Source organism: Nesoenas mayeri (assembly GCF_963082525.1).
Source record: "Nesoenas mayeri genome assembly, chromosome: 4".
Classification (NCBI taxonomy): Eukaryota; Metazoa; Chordata; class Aves; order Columbiformes; family Columbidae; genus Nesoenas; species Nesoenas mayeri.
The window spans coordinates 30,234,243-30,259,682 of NC_137540.1; the positions used below are offsets into that span (position 1 = coordinate 30,234,243).

The 25,440-nt window shown below is 42.7% G+C and overlaps 1 protein-coding gene across 1 annotated transcript in view; it reads right to left on the reverse strand.

The window, feature by feature from the left end:
• Nucleotides 1-662: 662 nt before the first annotated feature.
• LOC308039708 (putative E3 ubiquitin-protein ligase HERC3) overlaps nucleotides 663-25,440 on the reverse strand; it is a 56,340-nt gene continuing 31,562 nt past the window's right edge. Inside the window, exons 7-25 of the mRNA XM_080343298.1 lie at nucleotides 24,929-25,059; nucleotides 24,138-24,298; nucleotides 23,533-23,609; nucleotides 22,664-22,788; nucleotides 22,065-22,124; nucleotides 19,616-19,727; nucleotides 18,733-18,922; nucleotides 16,848-17,011; nucleotides 16,222-16,335; nucleotides 14,920-14,943; nucleotides 14,744-14,833; nucleotides 13,271-13,441; nucleotides 12,498-12,641; nucleotides 11,019-11,185; nucleotides 9,851-9,917; nucleotides 8,124-8,206; nucleotides 4,833-5,016; nucleotides 3,989-4,091; nucleotides 663-2,447 (exon numbers count right to left, since the gene is read on the reverse strand). Of these exons, the coding sequence (XP_080199424.1) occupies nucleotides 2,239-2,447; nucleotides 3,989-4,091; nucleotides 4,833-5,016; nucleotides 8,124-8,206; nucleotides 9,851-9,917; nucleotides 11,019-11,185; nucleotides 12,498-12,641; nucleotides 13,271-13,441; nucleotides 14,744-14,833; nucleotides 14,920-14,943; nucleotides 16,222-16,335; nucleotides 16,848-17,011; nucleotides 18,733-18,922; nucleotides 19,616-19,727; nucleotides 22,065-22,124; nucleotides 22,664-22,788; nucleotides 23,533-23,609; nucleotides 24,138-24,298; nucleotides 24,929-25,059 (2,376 nt within the window). The 3' untranslated portion in view covers nucleotides 663-2,238. The remainder of the gene's footprint in view (nucleotides 2,448-3,988; nucleotides 4,092-4,832; nucleotides 5,017-8,123; nucleotides 8,207-9,850; nucleotides 9,918-11,018; nucleotides 11,186-12,497; nucleotides 12,642-13,270; nucleotides 13,442-14,743; nucleotides 14,834-14,919; nucleotides 14,944-16,221; nucleotides 16,336-16,847; nucleotides 17,012-18,732; nucleotides 18,923-19,615; nucleotides 19,728-22,064; nucleotides 22,125-22,663; nucleotides 22,789-23,532; nucleotides 23,610-24,137; nucleotides 24,299-24,928; nucleotides 25,060-25,440) is intronic.

Sequence of the window (25,440 nt, forward strand, 5' to 3'; positions counted from 1 at the left end):
AAGAATGAAAAGACTGTTATCCCAGTGGGTGCACTTACAAAAGGCCTGGTTTGGCAGAGGACACTGATTCCAGCAAATGTTATAGAAAGTGCTGTTAGCATTGGGAGCATCAGCCGAACCAGAGCAAAACCTGGGACATGTGCCTGTTGTGTGCCTGCTGGGCTGGTTCACAGTCATGCACTGGGAAGTTATATTGTGCATTTGCCCCTGGGAAACAGCCCAGCAGTTCCCATGCAGGGACTGTGCCAGAGCCTGAGCCTGTAGCTGCTGGAGGTAAGGCCATGTCCTTACTGACCACAGCAGGAAGACAACCCTTGGCGGGAGGCACATACTTGGTACAAGCACCAGCACTTGCCAGGGCTCAGCTCCTCCAAATCCTTTGTCGTCCATTTTGTGGTATTGGTCTGACTGCAAAATGTCTAGAGAAAAATTTCTCCATACCTCTGAATCACCTAAATCCACATCTCGCCCCTGGAAGAGTAGCTGCTTCTCTTATGTGCTGCCTCTGTGGTCCCTGCTTAGGAGCAGATGAGATATTAATGCTCAATTTGATAACATTCTGGTAAACAGGATGTGTGGGGGTTCAGGGGCAGAAGAGATCTGTTTCTAGGGGGGATTTCCCCTGCCTGGAGCAGCCCCTCCTTGGTTTCCCGACATAAAGGCAGCCACTCGCTCTGAATTAAACATCAAATTTATTGCATAATACTGTACTATGTACACACACATTGAAAATAAACATTTGCTATAACTGTATATTTGTCTTCAATGCTGCATTAGAAAGAGGGCTGAAGGGCTCTCAGTGTAGCCCACGGCTTGTCTTAAAAAAAAAAAAAAAAAAAACCAAACAAAAAACCCAGAAGCCTAAAACCTTTTGTTACGAGGTGCGAAGTTCAATACTATGTATTGAACATGGTGCATAAATACTATGTCATAAGAACAAGTCAGTGTCAAAACCACCCAAGGCTTAAAATGAGATTTACATCAAGACCTGAAAAATCAGAGGGAATCATTCAAACATCTTTGAATGAGGGAGTGAGATGGGGTTAAAGAGGATAAAGGCTCTCCAGTCTCACAGGACAGATTTAGGTAATGACTTTGCCTGCTCAAGTCCTAAGGTACATTTCTAGTCTAATTCATACAGATGGTCCTTTAGGCACCCCCAACAAAACAGCTGTCAAGTGAAAGGGCTCCTCTAGAACAGCCAAATAATGCAACCGTAACTGCAAAAATAAAAGCAATCTCCAAATCGAGGGTTATCACTCAAATGTGGATCCCATGCTTATTTCTTTTCTCTGACCTGATGAGACCGGAGAGCTCGTACACACCTCACACCCTCGCACACCCCACACACGCCAGGTGGTGGTAACAGCAGCCACCTCACCTTCCATTGGAATAACAGGTCTGTTCGGATGGAAAAACAGGGCTCAGCAAAGCCCATGCATCTAACTTGTGTTTCTGTCTTGACAAGTCTACAAGAGAGATGGAACTTGAGCAACCCATTATTATAGGCAGGGTTTGTCTTTCCATAAGCCTGGATACAAATCCCACTCCAGCAGAGTCTGGGGCTTCTTTAAGAAGCCACTGCTTGGAAACAGTACGAGATAAGTGAGGAACAACAAGCCAACTCCCCAAAACCATCATATCCTCCATGAGACAACCTGGTGCAAAAAGAGATTGTACCACCACTAATACACCACCCTGGGGGTCACAAATTACATCCAAGCCCAGTACCATCCCCCAAGGACCAAAGGGCAGAGGGGATATTTCCACTCAAAGCAAGCAAGAACCAGCTTGCATTTTAAAAGGGTGGGGGGAAATCACAGCTGCTCAAAAAGTAGATCACTATTTGATCCTTGATTTCCACCATAGCCTAAACACAAGGAACATCAAAATATTCAAAATGGATTAAAAGGAGAGGTAAGTGTGTGTAAGGGCAATAAAAGCAAACTACAAAGAATTGCCAAGAAGGCAGTGATGTCAAGTTGGAGGGGAAAGAGCAAAAATACACACTGAACTGATTCTGTTCAGTAGACAAGAAAATTCAAAGCAATAGCCACTCCCTGCTGAAGCCCCACAAAATGCTGGCAGCATCAGGCTGAGACTGCATCATCTCAATCTATTATTATTAATAATTATATTTTCCAAAAAAAAGTTCTGATCCATTCCCTTACAAAAATAAAGCCAAGCTCATCCTTTTCTTCCTCCATTCCCAAAGTGCCTGTGCCTGTCCCACACTGGTCAAGCTAAGCTGAAGCCCTCATAGTGATCGATGGCCTGCACCAGCCGGGCGCTGAGGATCTCCTTGCTGCTGTACTTGGGCAGGTCCAGCAGGTTGTAGCAGGTGTGTGCCACGGGCAGGTACTGCTCCCCGCTGGCAGTGGACTGGATGACAATGCGCAGGCTGGACATGCCATAGATGGGGATGCGGTCACTGCCCGTCAGAAACACTAGAGATGAGAAGAGGGGAGGGAAGGTTGGACAGTTGGGGAACCTCAAGTAAAACGCTATCCCCACCCACATAGCAGAACCCTGCCTGGAGGGGCCAAAATGCTGACTGAACTTGGTGCAGGGCATGGCTGGCCACATAGAGCTGCAGGAGAGCAGAGGCAGCAGCAGGGCCACAGCTGGGTATACAGGTGAGTAAATAAAGCACCCTGTGCCCCCCTGTCCCTTAAAAGCTCCCTCTTACACCTGGGCAGAATAACAAGCAGTAAAACCACGTTGTCTGATGTGAGAGGCAGATGGGTCCCTGCCACCCCTGCCAGGCACAGCACCTCGGTGCCAGGACCAGGGCTGGTTCCTCCTTGCCGCTCCCCATCATACACACGCTCCCCCCTGAGCATCACCTTTGTGCACTGTCCCTGCCACGGCAGTTTAGGCAGAGCTCGCGTTACCTACAAAAGCTGCTGCTGTGAACCAGGACTCCTGGGACCCTCTCTACATGTCTGCTAACCTCAGCATGCAAGTTTTTGCCATGTCATTTTTTCCCAACTCAAACATGCAAGACAACTAGCAGACTGCTTGTTTCTCTTGGGAGGAGGGGGAAAAAAAATCTCACATAAAACCTTTATCTTTCCATCAGCCACAGAATCAGAGTGACTGATGTTGAAGGGACTTCTGAAGGTCCTCTGGGCCACCCTCTCTGCCCAGGATGGTGTCAGGCTTTTGAGTATCTCCAAGGAAGGAGACCCCACAACCTCCCTGGGAAGCCTGTGCCAGTGCTCCATCACCCTCACGAAGTGTTTCCTGATGTTCAAAAGGAACCACCTGTGTTCCAGTGTGTGCTCATCACCTCCTGTCCTGTAACTGGGCACCACTGAAAACATCCTGGCTCCATCCTCTTTGCACCCTCCATTCAAGTCCTTATATACCTTGAAGTCCCCTGTGACCCTTCTCTCCTCCAGGCTGAACAGTCCCAGCTCTCACAGCCTTTCCTCACAGAAGAGATATTCCAGTCCCACAGTCATCTTACCAGCCCTTCACTGGTCTCTCTCCACCATGTCCATGTCTCTTTTGTACACTGGAGAGTCCAGAACTGGTCACAGCACTCCAGGTAGAGGCAAAGATCACCTCCCTCCACCTGCTGGCAGCACCGCTTGTAATGAAGCCCAGGACACCATTCACCTTTGCAGCAGGGGCACATTGTTCGCTCATGGCCAACCTGGTGTCCACCAGGTCTCCCAAGGCAAAAAAAGTTGCTGGCTGTAGCAGCAAACTCAGAGTCACTGGCCCTTAAAACCATGTATTTTTCCTCATCTCACCTGCTGTCCCCAAATACAGGTAGAAATGAACACACCAAAAAAAAACCCCACACACGTGAGAGAGGGAGAAAGCAGATGATCTGACAAGCAGATAACTCAGAAGATGGCCATTCATGCTGTATCATCTTCTTGCACTTAATGCAATGTGCCACAGCCCTGGAGCCCTGCAGACACTCCCACCTCAGGCTTCAGTTTGAGGAGATACTGCACCACTGCAAGATACTTACAGAGAAATTTTTTCTTCTTTTCCAAGGGAAATGCATGAAACGTTTCCCAAAACATTCTCACAGTTGGGTGTGTTGCAGTGTAGTCTCCCTTATACACAGCACTCTATTAAAAACCAAAAAGGCAAATAATTTAATCTGGCACAAGAAAGCAAAGACTAAGCAGAACCCAGACCTCATCTCTTCTGGTATCTGACATCAGATCGATGCCTGACAGTTACAAAATGGAGCACAGGATGGGCCATGGGCAATAGCACGGCCCAAAGACCCAGCAAAGGGTTCTCCCAGCAATATGTGGAAGGCAGGCATCAGGCTGCTACAAGTGTCATGAGAAATCCTGGAGGACCTGTTCACAGGCTGGACTCCTGAACAGGATCATGTGTTCTGCACTGCAAAGCTACCTTCAGTGCTGAGGTTGAGACAGCAAGGAACTTGCTGACCTACACATTCTGAGAGGATACAACTCATACTGTGTCCAGACCCCTCTTTGAAGCCTTGGCTGTGTACTTTTTGCTCTTGTGCAGAGGAGTGACTTTTACTGCAGGTAAAGACCCTGACTTTGTCTCTTCCCTTCAGTCTTAGGTTTCATCCCTAAAAACAACAGATGAAGTCCTTCTCCCGTGTCCTTTCTCATCCTGAATTTCCTCCTTGAGCTTTATTAGCAGCAGGACAGCCCAGTAAGAAACTTTTCATGTGAATAACGTCAAGGTGTACAAGGAGCATAAAAAAAAAAAGACATCTGTGGCTCATAACATCTCATGTCCAAGGCTAGTGCCCACCTCATGCAACTGCATAAACCTGGTACTTGTGAAAAAAAGAAAAAAATATGACAAAAGTGAAGCGTTACCTCCTCCAGTTCCTCCCAGTTGTAGTTACTGTTTCCAACTATCATGGCCCTGAGCTCCGTGGGTTGGAAGAGTTCCAGGACCTTCCCACCACACACCTTCAGGAAACCAGTGGAAAAGGCTGTGTACCACTCATGGATGGAGAGGTTGAAGATGTAATTTACGTAGGCTTCAACAAATTCTTTCCTAGTACATCAAGAGAGCAGGCAAAGGAAAGCACTTTTAATCAAATGCCTGAGCAGCAGCACAGCTACGTTTTCCCACTTCTGCCTGTAAAATGTCTTGCAAACATCAGTCTCCACCAGGTTCAACCCACTGCCCTCCACTCACTGAGCTGCAACATGGACAAAGTGTTAGGCAGCAAGTACCACCATGTGTCTGCTCATTTCCTGGCAGTGGCAGCATGGGAGGTCCCCCAGCAGCCCAGGCTCTACACTACCAAGAAACCCACCCAGTGGCTTTGCATCCAGTCACCCACAGCTAGAAGAGGGAGCCAGGGGGACAGCAGGTGCTGGGAAGGTACCAGGAACAGAGCCCTCTTCCCTGTGGAACCTGTGGCCTGCACAGAGGTTGCGTTAAGCAAATGTCAGGATTCAGTCACCAGAGGAGCACATCCAGTCCCTGGCCCAGCTCCTACAACCCTACATTTGGGAAGCCCAGGAAATCACCTATGGCTCTTCTCAGCCTGCTTGGTATTGAGGGAACCAAATCAGATCATGTCCCAAAAACTACCACTTCCAAAACCCAGAGCCTCATGGAGCCCCAACTGGGTACCCTGGGAATTTTCAGAGGCTGCTGCTGACTCAGTACCCAATAAGTCTTGCCAGGGGTTCAGCACCTTCAAAGCCGAAGTTGTACCCTAGAGGCAGACTGAGAAAACCATGCTCTGAGTGCTCTTGATCTGAAACTGCATGGCCAGTTCCCTCTCTCCTGGCCACAAAGAGAAAGCAACCAAAAGAAATCAAGAAACACTCTTCACTACAGAGAAAGAAAACAGTCTTAGGAAACCTCCTCTTCAGCCTTCATGCTCTGGTTAAATAAATGCAGGACTTGTGCATCTGGAGTACGGCACAAAGAGAATGACTCCTCTCAGAATTACAAACCTGTTTAGCTTCAAGGGCTCCCAAGAACAGCATGAAAATAAAAATGCCATTCTGTAGTTATTGGCAAGAAACCTGTGGCAGGCCCTGGCCAAACCCTGTGTCTGGATTTTGTTAGGAGGTTAAACACCTTTATTCTACTCTCTCTTTCCTATTCTCAAAGCACCATGATATGAATACACCACCAGAATTTTATTTGTGCCATGATTTAAAAATATTTCCCCTGACTTTTTAAATTTTTTGTTAAGCACCTGACAATGCCAATGGGGCAAACTGGATCACAAAACTATTATCTGTGGGTGGAGGTGTTACTTTTGCCTGACACTCAAGAGCAGCTCACAACTGCACTCAGAGGATAAGCAGATCAGGGAACACCACAGAATCCTTATCTCAATCTGTAGCTGAGGAGGTCATAACTAAAAGAAGTATTTTGACCTTTTGGTGGAGGAATTCTCAATGCATATGCTATGTAAGAGCAGCGAGGGATGCGTGAGAAAGTAAAGAAAAATAAGGAAGCAGACTAACAAATATGAAAACTTGGAATAAGAAATCATATACCAAAGGGGGAGTTATTTTCCAGCGCATTTGTTTTATTGTCTTTTTCCTGATAGTCACCTGAACATTAGGGTAATCCAACCTGATTAAGCACTTAACTATTGCTTAATACATCTCTGGCTGTTACGGTCATGAACCCTTTATCAGGAACATGTCATGTTGTGACACCCAATATGAACTCCAAAGGAGAAAGGGAAAAGGCAGACATTTCCTACTTGGAATTTTTCAGTCAAAGCAAACCTGTGCATTCTTCAGTTCCCAGTGAACTTTCCTCAAGCAGGAAGGGCAGTGCCCCAAGACACGCACACAGCAAACTATTCAGACCAAGAGGGCAGCAAATTGGTCCCTGGCCTCTAAACGTAGGGGTAGAGGAAGTCATTAAGCACTGTACGGTGGACAAATTGACAGCCATGTCTAGACTTGGATTTAGAGGTTAGCTCAAGTTCAAAACTCTGGTCAAGACAAAGCAATTGCATTGTGGAATGTGTTAAGCCAGTGGAGGCACACACTAGCCTTTCTCCTTAAGGATTTTCTTCTCTTGTTGCCTATCCTGACTTAATAAACAGTTGCAGAAGCTAACTTGGGTCCTCTTCCCAAACATCCACTCAGCTAGAAGCTTTTCCTCCTCCTAAGCCAGTATGGCATAGGGTAGAAAAATGGCTGTTTTTCTTTTGAGTGTATATGCCCTGCCTAAAAACCTAAAGGTGGCATTTCCACCTTCACTTCACTGTCACAAGTGTATATTAAACTCTCGTCTATTTACCTGAACCACACCTTCTCTTTGCAGGGAGACAGACCTACACTGCTCCATCTCCACGTGGGTTTTGCATGGAAGCAGCTATTTAGCTGTAAAACTGCACCCTTTTAGGCAGCAGTAAAGTAGATAAGAAGGTAATACAGACAGCTTTTGTTACAGCAATGGCTCTAGACATAATCAGAACCCTCTTAAATAATCAGATTAATAGGAAATGACTTCATCTCCAAGCTTGCCAGTAAGGTCTTCAGCAATCCCAGCACAAGCCCCTCACCATGCTGCTGACTAGTCACTGGATCACACTGTTTTGCCAGCAGAGAAAGAATTTGAATGCTGCTTCAAGTAACAAAGGCATTTGTAGAAATCCAATTACAGGATTATGAAAAGAAAATAGCTTAGCAGTTGGGAAAAAAAAGGGGGGAAATGGTAGCTGTGCTGCTAATAACTCTCAGGTGTTCAGTCAAACAGGAAGGAATCTATGTGCAGTAGGGCTCCAGAATTAATAGTATAAACAAGTTTGTCAGGGTCGGTTTTGTTGGTCACGTACAGTTCCTCTCTAAACCACCAGGAAACTTAACATTCAAGGGCCAAAATCATGTTGCAATCTCTATTTACCATGAGAAAACTTTCAAGGGTCTACATGAAGGCCTTTTATAGGGAAGATGTCAATCCAAAAGCGTGTGGGACATTTTCCAAGCATCAGTGAAAAGATGAAAATTCACTTTTCCTTCAAGTGCCACTAGCATTCAGTAACTTCTGAACAATTAGTCTTAGAACTTGGTCATAGTGGCTTCTAACTCTCTCTCACATTTCACCTCAGCCAAATTTTCTGTGGCATTGCACCCAACTTCACCAGAAGTCCATCCTCAATACGCTCCACTTACCTATTGTCCTTATGCACCAGAATTTTATCTCCATCTTCAATTAGGTTCTTCTGCTCTGTCACACCATAGCTTTCCCTGCAGATCTATACAAAACCAGAAAATTAATTTTACCAGAAGTACTTCTCAGGCCATATGCCTGCAAAAAGACACAAGGTTCTGTTCCACAGTTGATGACTGGCATGTGAAGGGTGGGCCGGAGAAAAGGGTACACAGAGAACATTTTTTCTCTGCTCCAAATGCCCTACACGCTTCACCACCTTCCATCATTTAGATATGCTGTAGGATGGCTATTAAGTCTAAACGCAGACTCAGGAAGGAAAAAAGTATTTATTTTCAGTAAAATTCCTGTGCAAAAAAGCAAGAGATTGATAACTAAAAAACTGTATTTAACTAAGCCCACATGTTCTAGCAACAAAAAGGACTCCTTGTTTTTTATAACAAAAGCTCAGTAGGTTAAATTCATCTACTCACACTGCAAAATGGCACAACCACAGACAGCTTCATGCTTTTGCACAGCCTAGAGTGGCACCAGTACAAACATACAAAATTGGTCATATGGGGAAAATGAAAAAGGGTCAATTTTCAAGTTGTCCTACAAAAAAAAGGCTCAGATTTTGACATGCAAAACAAGCGATTAATTTCAAGGTTTTGGATATTAGTTATTTTTCATTTCAAAGTTTTATCAAATGTATCTGTATGTCTCCATACATTATGCAGTATATAGTGCAAGAAAGAGTAAGAACACTATTTTGTGTGAAAAGAGAATCTGGAAAAAATCTCTCGTGTCACTTCAAAGGTTTTTCTGGGTTTTTTTTGTTGTTGTTGTTCTTTGTTTGGTTTGTTTTTACACAATCTGCATTACCATCATTATCACCTCACTACCTACCTCATCCTAAACTGCAGCTCTGACCTGCATGAGACACAGTCAGATCCAGATCTGACTCACTCCAGGGGAAAGTTTGATCTAAGAGACTTTAAGTGTTCCCATTTATGGACCTAGGAAATGGACAAACCTCTCCTAGCTTGGCAAGGATTTTCTTGATAGTGTGTAGTAGTGTTTCCTGGTACCTTGGTTTTACCCCAGGCAGGCCCTAGACAGAGAGTCAAGAACCAAGATCAAGCTCAAGATGAACCCATCACTCACAACCTCTCAGAGCGCCAGGACTTTACAGCAAAGACATCAAAACATGGAAGCCCTTACTCTGCCTGAGTCAGAGAAAAACATAGCTTGGAGAATAACAATGTCATATCTCTTTGTGAGGGTCTAAACGTTTTCTAAGAAAGTCTGACCAAGAACACTCACTATAAATTTTTAAATTAAAATTATTAATATTATGACAATAAGGAAAATCATAAATTGTGTTAGCATTTCAAGAATTGACCTATAGATGTCAAAGCCTAACTTCCATTTTCAAGGAGGATTTAGGAATTTACTTCTCATTGTCTAGTGTGAGAAGCTGGCCACTGGCATTTAAGTCACACACCACAGTGACAACAAGGCTATTTTGAAAACCACTCTGATTCATCTAATTACTGGCTCAGTTTTCATGATCACGTACAAAAGAAGAGAGTTGACAGCAAATAATTTTAACATTTTAGCATTTAACATTAGCATGGGATATGTGCTACAGGCATAGCTTGGAATAAACCATAATACACATGAATAAGTAGAGGGGCTTCAACTGTACCATAAAAATCACAGAGATTATATGTTAAAGGTGTCTTACTGTAAAATTCAAGCAGAATGTTTCTTCTACATCTTCCCCAGCGTAATCCAAAAGTTGCTGCAGACTCCTACATAACAGGTAAGAAAAGAAAAGAGAAAAAAAAAAAAATCAGCGATTCAAAAAGCCATACATCTAACAGGGAAAAGAAAGTCAGCAAAAGTAAAGAGAATCATACATCTGGGTAGTGGGATTGCAAGAGAGAATCTGAGTCACCTGAAGGGGTAAGAAAGAAATACACCCCAAATAAAGAGATGCTTTCTTAGAGGCACAATTTGTCAATATAGTCCATGCCTAGCTACTATATGGATCTCCTTCAATGATCCTGACATTAGAATCAAATTACATTTCTAGTTCTTAGATATTTATGCCATCACCACACAAAGGTATGAAGGAGTAGAAGAAGAAGGGATTATATCTGTATCCCCATCATGTAGAAAATAATCTTCTCCTATGCTTCAAAATCCTGCTGCTGTCTTCCTGACATTTTACCTCATTATTGTTAAATACAGCTGTACCTCTGTGCAGATATATGAGATGGCACCTCCAAAGAAAAAAAGAAGACAGCAGTCATACAGTTGGATCTTAACATCTCAGTGTCTGAGGGAGCCAATATCCCCATGCAATTAGGCAGATAAGATTCAATACACCATTTAGGAAAAAGTGCGTCTTTCACCCTATTCAACTCCCTTCTTTCTGGCACGGGAGCAGGTCAGAGTTACTCTGGTTCAGGGATGGGACACTTCAGATCCTACAGGCAGTTCCCATCCTGCACTACATCATGAGACACACAGCAGATCTGCTTGCTAAACCTGGCTTGGGGGAAAGGTTGAGGCTAGGATCTGGGATCATGCACGCAAGCACACAGTAGAGGAACAGGCTCCCCAGCCCTGTTTTCAAAGTGTGGTAGTTATCTTTTGGCTGTGTGGATATCTGGTTTCTGTGGGTACAGAGGTTAGAGCCTAAGCAGATGGACTTGACAGCCTGTGGGAGAGAAGTCTTACATCACCAGCTTATGTACTTTCCTAGGATCACAGCCTCCCAAATTAAGCAGTCACTCAAAAGGATCACAAGATGGTTTTTTTGAACAGCTTTTACCCAGTTCAGCATTTCTTGTTCTCAGGTGGATGGTCTCCCTTCCCAGAAAGGCTGCAAATCTCTTTTTTCATACCTTCCTTCCGTGGGTGATAGCTCCTTCAAATCCTCTAGGCAGGGCTTCACATTCAAGAGTTTTTTGTACAGAGCCAGGGGAAAGTGAAGGTCTACCACGGTGAAATTGTATATTGCAAGACCACATACGATGCCAATCAAGTGAAACCAGTTGTGTTCTACAAAACACTGCAAAAACCACAGCGAGAAATCCTGGTGAGACACACTGTCAACAGTGCTTTCCTCTATGTATTAAGCAGCCAGACCATGCTTTTCCAACAGACACAAAATCAGAGAGTTCCCAGAAGGTCCCAGTTCGGCTGTAAATTCCTTGCTGGAGTGTGGCACAGAAATGAAGATTCAGAAACCAAGCACTATTACTTTTGTAAGTCATTATTAGCTGTGGAAACAGCAACAGCTGCTTTCCACCTTATCTGCTTTTTACTTCCTTTCTACACACCTCTGCATCTAGACATTAACAAAGCTTTGGTGTTTGCTATGTACTGCAAGCAGACGTTCTAACAATTCTCTCCCTATGACCCATCTTATTTTCTATTAAAAACTTATGCATAACCAAAGTGCCACCCAGGCAAACATACCAACAGAGGTGTTGGTACACTGGTCTTCATTCCTTCACATATTTACTCTCACATTGGTATGTCAGTCACAGACTGGCTGCTTGTATTTGTTAAATGTTGTAAATATGTGACTATTGTATTTTCAGTACTTAAACTGTTGTTACTTTTAGTGTCAAAAGGCTTGTTTTTATAGTATTAACATGAGCAGTAACTGCTCTGTAATACTGTTTACCAAGTTAAAAGGTGCCATGTAATTTACTTCCTTGTAAATTGTGATTAATAAATTAAAAGACCATCCACCAGGGTAGTTACACCTTAAGGGGGAAGACTGACAACATCATTTTCCATCTTGCCAGCTAAGTGGGTGAAGAAAAAAGGACCTAAACTACCACCTGCAGCATCATATCATCTGACAGGTACAGAACTTGGACACCCTTCCAAAAACAACTAATTTTCACTACAAACCATGTTTCTTGACATTTAAGGGCTTCCTCACGTAAGGCATTAACAAGTTTAGACCCTGAAGGTGATGTGATGCGCAACTAAGTGGACTGGTTGCAATTACGTGAACAGTAAGGGCAGCATAGAAGCCATTATGACCTTAACTTCTAGTTCTAAAAGCACGATTATCACACTCATGATAAACAGAGTTCTATTAACTGTCATCTGACACTTAATATGAGTTTTATTATGGGATAAGAATAAAGAGAGAGAGCCAACTCTTTAACAGAGACAATCATCACAGTTCTACTAAAGCTAATGGATCTATACTAATTTCCACTGAGTGAAAACAGAGCTCACTTTCTATTGTGGGTGGAAAATGAGGGGAAGATTATTTCTTTCCCATAGTTTGCCACTAAATTTCTTGCCATTTAAATGCAGTATATTATTTCGACCTGTGTGTATAAATGGCAAGGGCTTACCGTGTCTGAAAACCACAGGAGGTTTGACTCTGGGTAGTAAGTGAACATGCCATAGATGGGGTTGAGGAGTTCTTTTAACAACAGGAGGAAAAATTCCTTCGTTACTCCTCCAGCATCAACAGCTTCCTCACCATCAAAGATGACCTGTAGAAAAAGCAGGTCAGTAACAGGGATGCTGACCTGAGACTGAGTGAATCAGACATCCTTCAAATAGCGAGCCACAAAAAGCAATTTGTCTAACATACCCAAACCCATCACAACCCATGAGCCTGGTCCAGTGCTCTGCTTGCAGGAAAGGAAAGAGAACAGGGGATGCCAAATCACATATTGTGAAAATCTTATGCAAATCATAAATAACCACCTGTCCACCCAACAACAGAAGCAGCAACATGAAAGTAGCTGCTGAATTTTGTAGCAACCTCTCAGAGTTACAACATGTTCTATTGTAAGTGGCCTGTTCCCACACAAGAGCAAAACAGTCTGAATAATATCATATAAATGTTTCCTCCCTCACCCCTTACACAGTAGACACACCAGGAAAAGACTGTAAACCCGCTCCTTGCCTTCTTGTAAACTGTTCACTGCCAAAACACTCTGGGAGTTGGAGAGGAGAAAGACTCAACCCCAGCAGTGATTAGATCAAGTGTCCCTGTGTGCTACACCTTTGGAGAAACCACTGTACAGTACACTGGTGAGGTGGTATCATGAAGGGCTAAAAGGCTGCAGAAATGTCAGCTGGATGAGAAGGTGCTAAAGGCGCAGTGAAAACTTACTTTAAGAGGCTTTTTCAAATCAATGTCTGAATGGATGCTCAGCTCCCTTAAAGCATCACCGACTAAGTTGCTTCTGCGAACATGAAGTACCAGGAAAGGGCTTCTGGCCAGCAGAGGCTCCAGGGTGAGAAGCATGAAGACATTCTGCAAATTTGCACCATTTATTGCAACCTATAAATAAGAAAGAGGTGAAAACCAGCTGCTGCTCATCTCCCTTCTTCCTATGGAGGGTAGATAGTTAAAAACTATGTGCCTGGTGTTCCTTTTTTCCTTACTCTTAGTTTGGTTCCCCCAGGGTACAAGGATTACGTGCTCACATGTGTGTGTGCATGTGTTACCTAGTTGCCCCCTTCCCCACTTCCCACGCCAACACCTTTTGAGTCCACTGATCGATTCACCAAATTTGAGCAGAGGCACCAAGTTCCTGAACACCTTTGACATCAGCCAGGTGCGTGGGAAGGACACTTTATTCGTGCTCTTACTGAGGCAAGAAACTCAGTGTGAACACAACCCTCGTAAGAGTCAGAGTCCAAGAGGGAAAGCAGGGTTACTAACATACCGAACGAAAAGCCAGTTGACAACCACACCTTGCAAGGCACCAAAGAACCCACCACATACAATTCAAAGCTCCCATCTACATGGATTTTCTGGCATTGGGTAAGGCACAAAGTCCAGTCAAAGCTTTGATCACACATAGTATTTTTATTCTCACACATCATCCATAGCAAATACACATTTGTAAATTCAGTTTAAAAGTCAGTTGAACCCTAAAACAGAAATCCACTGGAAACCAGGCTTTCACCTTCCGACACCCTCAGAAGTACTGGTTTCTTTGGCCTCTAATTGATTGTCTTCATAAAGATTCTATCTCTCAAGACCACAGAGCCTTTACCAGCCTGCTCTCCTGCCAAGATAAGGCAGATACGCTCCTCACAGCAGTGCACTGCTCACAAACTGGGCTGCTAAAAATACACACAAGAGGCTGACAAATGAAAGCAGAAGGTGACTATAGCTTCTGAGGGCAGGTCAAGTCATCTTTGCCTTGCTGCAGGCTGTATGTTAAAACAGCCATAGGAAAGCTAAAAGATGGATATTACATGGAACCAGCACCATGGCCACAAGTAACTGGTGACAGTTTTCCACTCTGAAGGAACTCTGAAGTTTTCCACTCTGACACTCAAGGGCCTGACTTCTCATCCTTGCACTATCATAAATACACAATCACTCCTTCCCTATATAGTTTGAATTTCCACAGCATGCACATCTGGCAGTTCTGATGTTACCAAACATCAAGTACTGCCTCTGCAATATCCAGGACAAATAGGCTCTCCAGCTACTCTGCTCCCCTGTATCATGGAAATAATGAAATGCTGCACACACTAACTCCCAGTGAACTCCTCTCCTTGCAGGCACCAATGCAAAAGGCAGGAAAAAAAGACATGGGGCAGGAAAATTGGGAGAGAGAAGGATTACCTGCATCTGTAGTTCTGCATCTGTCTGTAACATCTTGGTCTTAGCCTGAGCATCAAAGATGAAAGGATAAGAACAGAGTGTCACAGCATCCTGCAAGAAAAAGCAGGTAAATTTGTCCCTGTTTACAGCTTCCATAGCCTTTCTTAAATTAGAGTAGTGAAAAACTGTTTTCTTACCTGCATGATAGATGGTCTTACTTTCTGTGAAGGAAAGGAGAAATATGAAAATCTTCTACTCTCTTGATTTTGTGTCTTGTATTTTTATTTTTTTTTCTGATGGACTAGTTAAAAGGTGACCCAAATAAAATTTTTCTCCTTTGGGACCAACCACCCAGTTTTTTTCCTCTTAAAGAAAAGCACAGGAACTTCCTTCTCAAGGAAGTGCACAAGTCTAATTCAAAACTTGCACATCAAACATTACTACGAGGACTAATTGGCACAGAAGCATATGTTAGTCTGCCATAGGTGACGCTTACTCTTAAGAAGAACACCAAAAAAAACCACCCTCAAGGCAGGGACTGTATGAAACAACAGGAGAGAAGTAAGGCCACAACATGATTCCTGCAATGCAAATTACTCAGCTCACTAGACATATCAATACATTTAAACTATCACAGTTACATAAACTTGAGCCAGTATTTTGTTGTCCTGCTCACTAAAAGCAAGCACAAAACAGGACTATTTAAATGATGGAAAGTGGGGGATGGGGGACACAGCATGCAGGACATTTAGAAAGTCCATAAAAACACACACAAAAATTAAAGCTACAGTCAGGTTTTGCTCTTGCAGCGTCCCTTGGCAGATTTTTGCGTGTGTGTGTTTCCTCACATTTGGGATTCCTTTCCTTGCTGTAATTAAACTATCTCACTGATGTCCTAAACAGCATCTTCCAGTCGTCAGTTTAGTTCTCCTTTCTTACAGATTTGGAAGGTGAGGCATAAAAGAGGTGAAGGGTCTTACCCAAGATCACCCAACAGGTTACTGGAAGAGCTAGGAACAGAACCCACATCTTGAGTCTTGGTTCAGTCCCCTAGCCAGAATGCTACACAGCCTTCTCTTACAGAACAACCTTTTAAGATCACTGGCTACATTATTCACAATACCTGCCTAAACAGCAGAAGTAAAGGGTAAAAATTATAGTTTTAGAATACGGGATTTTGCTCCTGAGGTCTCAATTACATTAAAAGGATCCAGTGCATTAATTAATCCCTTGTGCAAGGATTGAATGAGATTCACATGAATAATCACAGAGATGGTTGCAAGTGTTAGTTAAATATTGTTAGCTCCAGCTCGTCTGACAGCCTTATTTTAAGTCAAATTTATCAAGCCACTGTGTACCCAAATCTGAGAGACTGGACATGTAGATGCTCCTATACAGAATACATTACAGTGTCATTAAGGATATTAAAAATACAGATCTCTACAACCAGAGAGACAAACATGGACAGCTATTTCATGAATACACTTAAAACCTCTTACCATTCCAGCCTGATGTAAGAACCACATGAGATAATCTTCCTGAATGTCCACCAAGCTGGAAATCTCAGGGATATAAAACTTATCATATTCTACGTGTTTAACCTTCTGATTTACCTAGCAAAGAAAACAGATTTTTTAAAAATACAGATATATTCAACCTTTTTCTTAGAACAGGCAGGTTTGTTTTCATAAAAATCAGTTATAGCAGCTTCCAACAACAGGCCCCAGAAAGTCTCGCAAGAAACACACTGTCACATATATTTTAGTATGAACCAAGAAGAATCAAGATAAACTTCCTTCTGACTTCTTTTAGTTCCCCCTCCTCCTCACCCAGACTGACTAGCACCAGCGCAGTGAGAACTGAAAACATGAGACAGGTATTTGTGATGCCACAGTGCACACAGCCTGGTGGCTCAGCAGCATTCTTTAGGGTAAATTTTTCCTAGAGTTTGAGATGGGACTAAGCACCTCGAATTCAGGAAAACCACTAACATCTTCCCCATGTGGTGTCTTGGTGGACAATGACACAGCTCAAAAATCAGGGCTGTGATCATTACTGTCACTTGGCAAAAGGCAGCCAAGACTGAACCATCTTGATCCAACACACACCCAGGCTTCCCCCTTACCTTGTGGAGCTTCTCCAGAAGTTTGAGAGCAGCTGTAATGTAGCTACTGAACAGGACTGGGATCAACAGTGTCTTTCTTCCACTGAGGAGGTAAACCACTGCACCTTTGTAGAGGTCCACTAGCCTGAGGAAATATCTTGGGGACACTTGAGACCACCAGTTATCTGGAAAGCAGAGGAACACCTATATAAATCCTGAACTAAATGCCAGAGTAATGCCTAAATATGGAGTTACAGCTGAAAAGAAGGGAACACGCATAAAGATTGTTTCAAAAAACTTCCCTACTTCTCTCCTAATTGTCGCAACAGAAGAGTGTGCAAAGAGTCAGCTAGATACCAGAAAATTAAAAGCTCTTCCCTTTCCACTCATACAACCACCCCAGTCATTACCCAGTCCCAATCCCTGATCAGTGTGAGAGCCCCAATTCAAGGTTTTTCAACCTTGAATTCAAGATACTGTTTCAACTAACTTGTATTCAGGATGCCATAATCTTGCGGGTAAACCATTGTCTCTCATGAGTGATAAAAGAGCAGTTGCCTGGGCAATTCTGTGTAGTACCATATACTTTTCTAGCAGGTGTCAGAACCTGGCACATCTGCACAAAAGGTCTGAACTCCCCCTCTGTAGAAAGGCTGATTTATTTGTTGCCAAAGACAGGTAACCCTTACCTCTCCTCTGAAGGGACCCTGACTATTAGCTTCTTTGTTAGAACCAAGCCACCTGCAAAGCAGAAGGTGGAGCCTGGGAAACCATCATGTCAGCTGTTAGAAACAAACACCAATTTATCCTCTCAGGAGTCATCACAACAATAGATTCTGGCAGGTAAAAGTATAAGAACTCTTTACATTTCTGTATGCTAATAACCACAGTGGACTACATACTCTGAGTAGAGGAGGAAACTTCGTTCCAAAGCCTCTTTGAATAGAAAAAGTAAATCACTGAACTTCAAAATAAATTGTACCAGAGCAATGCTCCTGGACATGTGAATGCATTACATAGCATTTTACATGGTAATATGAGATTTAGTATAAGATAATCTTAAGAAACAGAGTAAGATAACAAGTAATAGTAACAATAACAATAGTAACAATCATTAAGCAGTGTATGTTCTGCTTAGCTTAAAATAAACTCACAGGAAATAATGTTAGCAGAAATTAGCATATTCAGAAGTGGGAAAAGAGGTAGAGTGTTCAGCTTGGTCATAGACCAGCCAATAGATTTTTCTGCACCTTATACAGGACAAAGTAACTTTACATTATATTTAGTATATTATTGTATTTACCTTATACAGAAAGGATATTCTAATGTGCAAAATATCTGATTAAATTTAAGAGCATAAGACAGTTTAATCTTCATTATATACAAAATCTGTGTTCAAATAGAGACAGGCAAATTTATCTGGAAATGACTCTCTGAATGCAGGTAAACTGGATAAGGTAAATTAGATTAACCTCCCTAGTAAAACATCTTTGAAATATTTTACTTCTAACTTAAAACAATCCTTAACCTGAATTTTCTCTCTCATATATTATCCACACCACCATAAATGTTGTATGTTTTATATTATTGTAACTAACTTCCCATATCTCACCTACACAGCACATTCTTAATTTCCTCGTAATTACGAATATAAAGTTTGAATTTTAAACATGAACTACTTAGGGTTTTAAGGGGAGGATTCCTTGAATCAGCTTGGTTCCCAGATGCTTTTTAGAGGCGACTGCTTCATAACACTATATCACAAATAATACCCAATTATCACTGCAGCCATTTCAACAGAACAAAAGAATTAAACACAAAAACATGACTGAAAAACCTAAAGGCACCACTTTGTGTCCCAGCTGGATACTGAGAGCAACGTGCATCTTAAATGCCAGCCTCTTACCAAGAACTTTGCTGGGGTTGGTATCTAGGCGAAGAATAGCCATTGCTAGAGGGAGTGTTAATGTGATATAATACTTGGAGTCTTGGAAGGGTGGAAATTCAGGGAGAATCAGGTAGATCCTCATCGCCTCGACATCTGGTGGTGAGCTGGACAGCTGAGGAATCAAAAAACTTTCAAAGCTCTTCAGTATCTAGGGGAAAACAAGGCAAAAGAAGGCATTTTATCCCAGGCAATAGAGCACCTGCAATGTAGATGATGTGCAAGAACTGATGAAATGGAACATACTCAGAATGGGTGGACTTAACAGCTTTTGCTCACAACCTCTTAAAAATACTTCATAGGACAGAACTAAATTCTGATTTTTCCAAAATGCACAAACATCTGGATAGGTTTTTCCAGGGCTGGCTAAATGTTAGTTAACCCTTCTAAAAGTCAAACCCAGAGAAAAAAAAAGGTGTAAAAACTACGGCTAAAAAATTGCATCAGGAACATATACAGTTTTATCCCACAGCTCTGCACTCATGAAATAAATCCTTTGAGTTGGAATATATTATACAACCATAAAATGCTCAACTCCTAACAGGCAATAAATAAGCACATAGTCATTATTTACAAATATAATACACACAGAATTAAATTTGGCAGCCATTTCAAGTATTAAATGCTATGAGAAATATTAAAAAAAACAAGTCTTAGAGACACATTTTGAGAAGGTAAAATTCAGCCCAGGTCAATGGAGAAGTATCCACTGATATCATAAAGGACCTGGCCTGCATACCTGCAATGCAACTGTTCTCCAAAAAAGCTGCTGTTACTTGCACGTTACAGAGAGACAAAGCCTTTATTTCCCTTCTGAACACCCAAAACCCCAGAAGTGCAATACCTGGTCTAGGAGAACGGAGTGCTGAGAGTTCATCAGCTTCTCAAACAGCACTCTGGTGGAGTTCAGATCAATCCCTGGGATCTTCGGACTGGTTTTAAAATGTTCATCAATTCTTTAAAAAAAATCCAGACAGACAGGCATAAGTTTAAGGAAGAGACACCATCACCTGCATATTGGCATGGCCTGTAAGTAAGCAATGGAGAAACAACCTCTGAGGAATTAATCAGACTAAGCAGAAGTTGGAACGTTCTTGCTAAAGACAAGATGGGCCACTCTCCTTTCTGAACTCCTCTGGGCCTTGGTTAGGGTTGGGATTCTTGCAGAGAAACACTTTATCGAAGTCTTTCTTTTCCCCAAGACTCCTTCATTGACCTAAAACCCTGCCTAGGTAGGCCAAACTGCTTTAAAAACTATAAAATACATACCTATCATACGTATTAGGATGCTCTGTGGTGTCTTCATGTACACTGGTTTTTACAGCAAAATCCGTTTAATCACACTCAGTAAGAAAGGGAAGGGTGATGCATAAGAAGACATTGACTGCTATACAAGGGAACATCAAATAAGGGTTTTTGAAAGAAAACAGGGGAAGATATTCCAAGTAGCTTTTTGGCAATTACACTCTCAAATTTTCTAAAACGCAACAACAACCACAATCAAAAGCCCACACAGCTGAGAACAGGCTTCATGTGTCTTTAGTTGTAACAAAGATGTGCTGTCCTTCCTGCTGTGCTTGAAAGGCTGTAATTTACTCAGGCAACCTGTGTAAGGGGGATAATAAAGGCAAGCCTGAGGAGGACAACAGCCTAACAGCCACACCTAGCAACACTCTATGTCCAGTCCAGCAGGTAAGTTACCCAGCTCGGTGTCTAGAGCATGATCAGCATCTCTGGCAGAGGCCCTCACCACGATTATCTACAGCACAGCTGCACACAAAACCTTGCAGTTGCTAGTAAGAAAAAGGTAATTGACACCATCCCATCCACCTCAAGGATTTCCCAAGTCTGTCACTACTCACCCGAGACTGTACTGTACTAGACACTCTGAAGGAAAAGGCAGCTATTAGAGATGGGATGGCATTTGTCAGTTTGGTGGCGTGGCTACAACACCACGAGAAGCTAAATGCAGCCTGCTGTAGCAGAATGGCTATTTCCATCACAGCACAGGCACCGAGCCGGAAATAGCTCCTCAATCATGCTGCATTACAGAGTGCTACAGGCTGTGATGTGCAGAACCAGTACTGGAGCATGCCCAATCACACAGCCATGGAAAAGCTGCTTTTCCATCTAAGCCTGTGTACCACAATACTGTATTGTAAACAGGACCATATGGCATTAGGATACTGGAGGGATATTTCTATCAAGTGCACTGTGATGTAAGGCTTCAAATATAAAGGTACGTGGTTAAATACACCCTCACATCACTGTACTGTGGCATCAAATTTCATCATTCATTTGTTCAAAGATCCGTAAAAGTTAAGTCCTGCACTAGCTAAGACATCACTAAAGTGGAAGGAGAACTGCATTGGGGTGATGAAATCATAAACTCCATTCAACTTCACATTCAAAGGAGAAGTAGGACTATTCACAGTGACTCAACAATTTGGATACCTCAACAAGTGTTTTAAGCCAACATGACACAACTCTCCTGATGCAGTAACACACTGCCTTGTCATAACCCTACCAGAGAAGAAACCATTGCACAGGCAGAGAAACACAATAATAATCATTAAATTGTTTTCTTTTTCACGTTGCTCTTGGAAAATATTACTCACAGTAACTAAGCTTTTCTTCACCTAGTTACAGGTCGTTTACTCACTACATCATCATAAAAAATTTCTCCTCCTCCTCACCTTATGCTGTTACCTCCCCAACATTCACAGACATAGCCAACACAATCCTTCCCAACCCACAGCCTTTGACTCAGCTATGCATATTACATCCTTGTCACCACCTATTGTTAGTTACCCCTATTGGAAATTCCTGCTTTTCTAAGCAGGAGCACAAAACTTTCCACAACTGATGTCATCTAAAAGGAAAGTGCTCCCATGCTGCCCCAGATGTATCTTTCAAGAGCAGCCTGTGTTGAGTACACCTTCACATACACCAGCCCCCATCAGCCAGCTCAGCTGGGTAAGAAACTATTCAGATATCCGGCATCACTCATTTCCCTTAATGTTGTATTCCTATCCTTCTCTTCTAAAGATGATGATATTCATTTCATAAGGAAAAATAACACTTGTGACAATTCCAAGGAATGCAGCACCACTCACCATGCACTTTCTTAGACCATTCACCTTCTTTACCCAGCTCTGAACACCCTCCTCTTCACCTCTGCCCCTGTCTCCTGTCTGATCAGAAAAATCAAATCCCACTGCAGCAGTGAGTGAAGTAAAGGGATTCCAGCCTGCCTCAAGGGAAAGCCACACTTCTGTAAGTTTGCCACTTACTTCTTCTCCAAGAAGCTCCCATTCCAGCAAGCAGCTGAGGACAGGATCTGAACAACATTACTGTTTGCAGCAGGAAGACAAAAGAAAACAGAGAGAGTGGTAATGAACATATGTCCCAGCAAATCTCTTCAGCTCTCTTAACTTCCTTCTATGGGAAACAATGTCAGGATCACCCCTTCAGAGGAGCACAGGGTAAGTGGTTCATTCAGGATCACTCTCTTTGAAAGGAGGGTTGTTAGCAGTGACTCCTTTCCACCTATTCTGCCTTTCTCATGGCACACAGGGGAAGGAATTTAATCAGTCTGTTCACAAGTTCTTAATGCTTTTCATGAATTCTAAGCACACACTGAAGGACAACTTTAAAATCTGTTTCCCACCCACCATTTGCAATGTTCTGAGGCAGCTTTAAATTCTTCTGGTTTTGCTCAGAAGTGCTAACCTGGAAGCCTTGTGACTGACAACTGTCCTCCCCTTGTATACAATCAAGAACCACACTTGAAAAGGCTGCTAAATTTCAAGTGAAAGCATGGCACGGAAGCCAACAAAATTATTTAAATAAAACTTTCAACAAAAGGCTTGTCCAGTGCCACAATACCTACTTGAAAGAATTAGAACTGTTCTTTTCTAAAAGCTTTTGCCTCCAGACATCTATAGTTTCATCATTTATTAAAGAGGTGTAACGTGTTTCATTTATGGTCCGGAAATCATCAGCAGGCAAGGAATTCTGTGAGAAGATACAGATTTCAGCAAAGACAAGGCTTGTAAAACAATTTCTTCTAATTAATAATTTCTGTTTTCTATATATAACTGATAGCTTCCTAAATGTAGCCTCTGAACAGGTTTGGCTAAGAAGATGTGGCATTACTAATAAGTCCAAAAGGAAAGGCATGGAAAGGTATGAAAGAGAAACAAGATCATCATCAAATACATTTTTAAAAAGAGGAAAAAAAATTCCTTAAGTGTGCCAAAGCCTTATTAAATACAGCCATACATATATAACTACAGGCTTAGTACATTTATTCCAGACCTATTTCCAGGCCTCAAGTGTATGTCAAAGAAATAAGACGGAAGCAGAAAAACCAATTCAGCATTCAGCCCTCCATCCAGCATATCTTGACAGAACACCAGTGTTTGCCGTCCACAGCCCTACACCCTTATCACATGGACCTGTGTCTCAGGAGGAAAGCAGCCCCTCATTTCCAGTCTCCAAGGGAGACTGGACTCACCTCCCTGATGATCAAACTGAAAGCAGTGTCTTCCCAATGACACGCTCCTAAAGGAAGGCAACTTTCAGCCACCCCTAAAAAGAGTAAAACCCTATAACAACTGCCATCGCTTGTAAGGTTTTTAAGGCAGAACAGACTCCAAAGCAACCGTTCGCTTCTGGGAGATATGACCAAACCCAAATGATGCATTGTGAAGGCTGGGAGCGGGCAGCAGGCTCAAGAAGATAATTAATTTATTTTACCTCATATTTGGAGCAAAGCACAAATGTTTGGTCTCCTCCAGAGAAGATATGTTTAACAATGTGATATTTACAGGCATCTGTTGAAGAATGAAACACAGTTCTGTTAGAGGCTGATGAATGCAAGTTCCTACTGTGCCTCTTCCCCACATTTGCACTGCCTGTCTCTCAGGATTTACACTACAAGGAGCACCCATGTTCCTTGAAGTGCAGGCTAAAATCAGTGGGAACTCAAGCACTGTAGCACCTTCTTGAGAGATACACCAGGCCTGGCAGGAGGGGAAAGTTGTAATTTTTAAACTGCAATGGGAGTTTTAAAAAGAAACCAAAGCCCTCAGAAATCAGCATTAGTACAATTTCATGAAGCCTCAAGACCGCCCAATGTTGAGCTCTGCCATGAAAAGCAAAAGGGAGAGGCTTGTCCAGTGCCACAATACCTAACAGAGGGAGCATGAGGTCACCCAGTCATTTCCACAGGACAGGAGCATGGGTTTCTTTTGCTGTTTCAAGAACTTCCACAGAACAATGTCAAGATGTCTTCAGAGAGCCACAGGTGAAATGAAATTATTTATGTCCATTTGTGACTCCAAATTGCACACAGTACATACCAGGTTTCCCTGAGAGTTGCCCATTGTGAGCTGCCCAGTGACCCTTGACAGGAGAGGGACACTTAACATTGCATGTGTGCCCCGTTCCCAGCTGGCCTCTCGTTCCACAGCCAAACGCATAGATCATTCCCGAAGAAGGCACAAAGGCTAAAGTGTGATGTCTGTAACAGAGATGGGTACAAAATTTGCGCCTTATTTAACAAATGAGAGGAAAAAAAAAAAAAAACCACACCAAAAAAACAAATGCAGCCTAAAATTCATTCTCCATTCCCCTAGGCCAGAAGCTGGTACAAAGCAGCATCTTTAACTTAGCACCAATGCTCTGTTTTCGCCACCTGATGGCACCAGTTTATGGGATGGAGCTCTTTAGGTGGAAGTGACAAAGAGGAACATGTGCCAGCATGTGGCTGGTATCAGGCTCACAGATGGAATTAGCTTAGTCATTTGCTAAGCCTGTACATATCAAAAGGCAACAACACAGCACCAATGTTACTAACCCTCTTGTCATGAAAGAGGCTGGAAACTTGCAGCCAAAGGGGCTGCTGCCTTAAAGTCTTGTTGAATTATTAAGATGGAGAGACATCTTCTACCAGGTTACAGTAAAAGGAACAATCCCAATTAAAAAACAACCTTCTTTAGAGGGTCTGAGAGTTCTCACAGGAAGTAAAATTTAAATCAACATAATTCTAACACATAAGATACAGCAGCAAGACTATTCTCCCTATTTGCAAAGACTCAGTGTCAGCATTCACCTCCACCAAAGAAAATTTCTGACTGCACACAAGACTCACCTGCCACAAGCAATCTGGGATACTTCGCTGCCCATCAGTTCAAGAACTCTTCGGGGGTTCACTTCATCATTCATGGAGTCATGTCCCAGTTGCCCACAGGAACCTGCACCGAACGTGAACACCCCTCCACTCTGTTAGCAAACCAAACAGCATATTCTCCATTTAGGGACCCGTAACCCAGCAGCATCTCTCTGACTGCAGTTTCAGTATGAGCCCAAGCTTAGGCAGAGATTGCTGGGGATTTCCAAAGGATTCAGAAAAGAAACTTGGATTCTGCTAATGCAGCTTCCAACTAGCTACTTTGCCACCCATCACAGACAAACAAAATTATCTTTAGGCATGTCTACATTAGGTAAGCTTCTCCCCACCATCACCAGATGAGTCCAAGATCCCTGCAGATTTAAGTATGGCTGAACAGCACCCATTTCCACAATACTTTACACCCATTTCTGTCAGCACCTGATCAGAAAGACTGCAATCTTTTCCTTTGAATAAAAGCTGCTACAGAACTA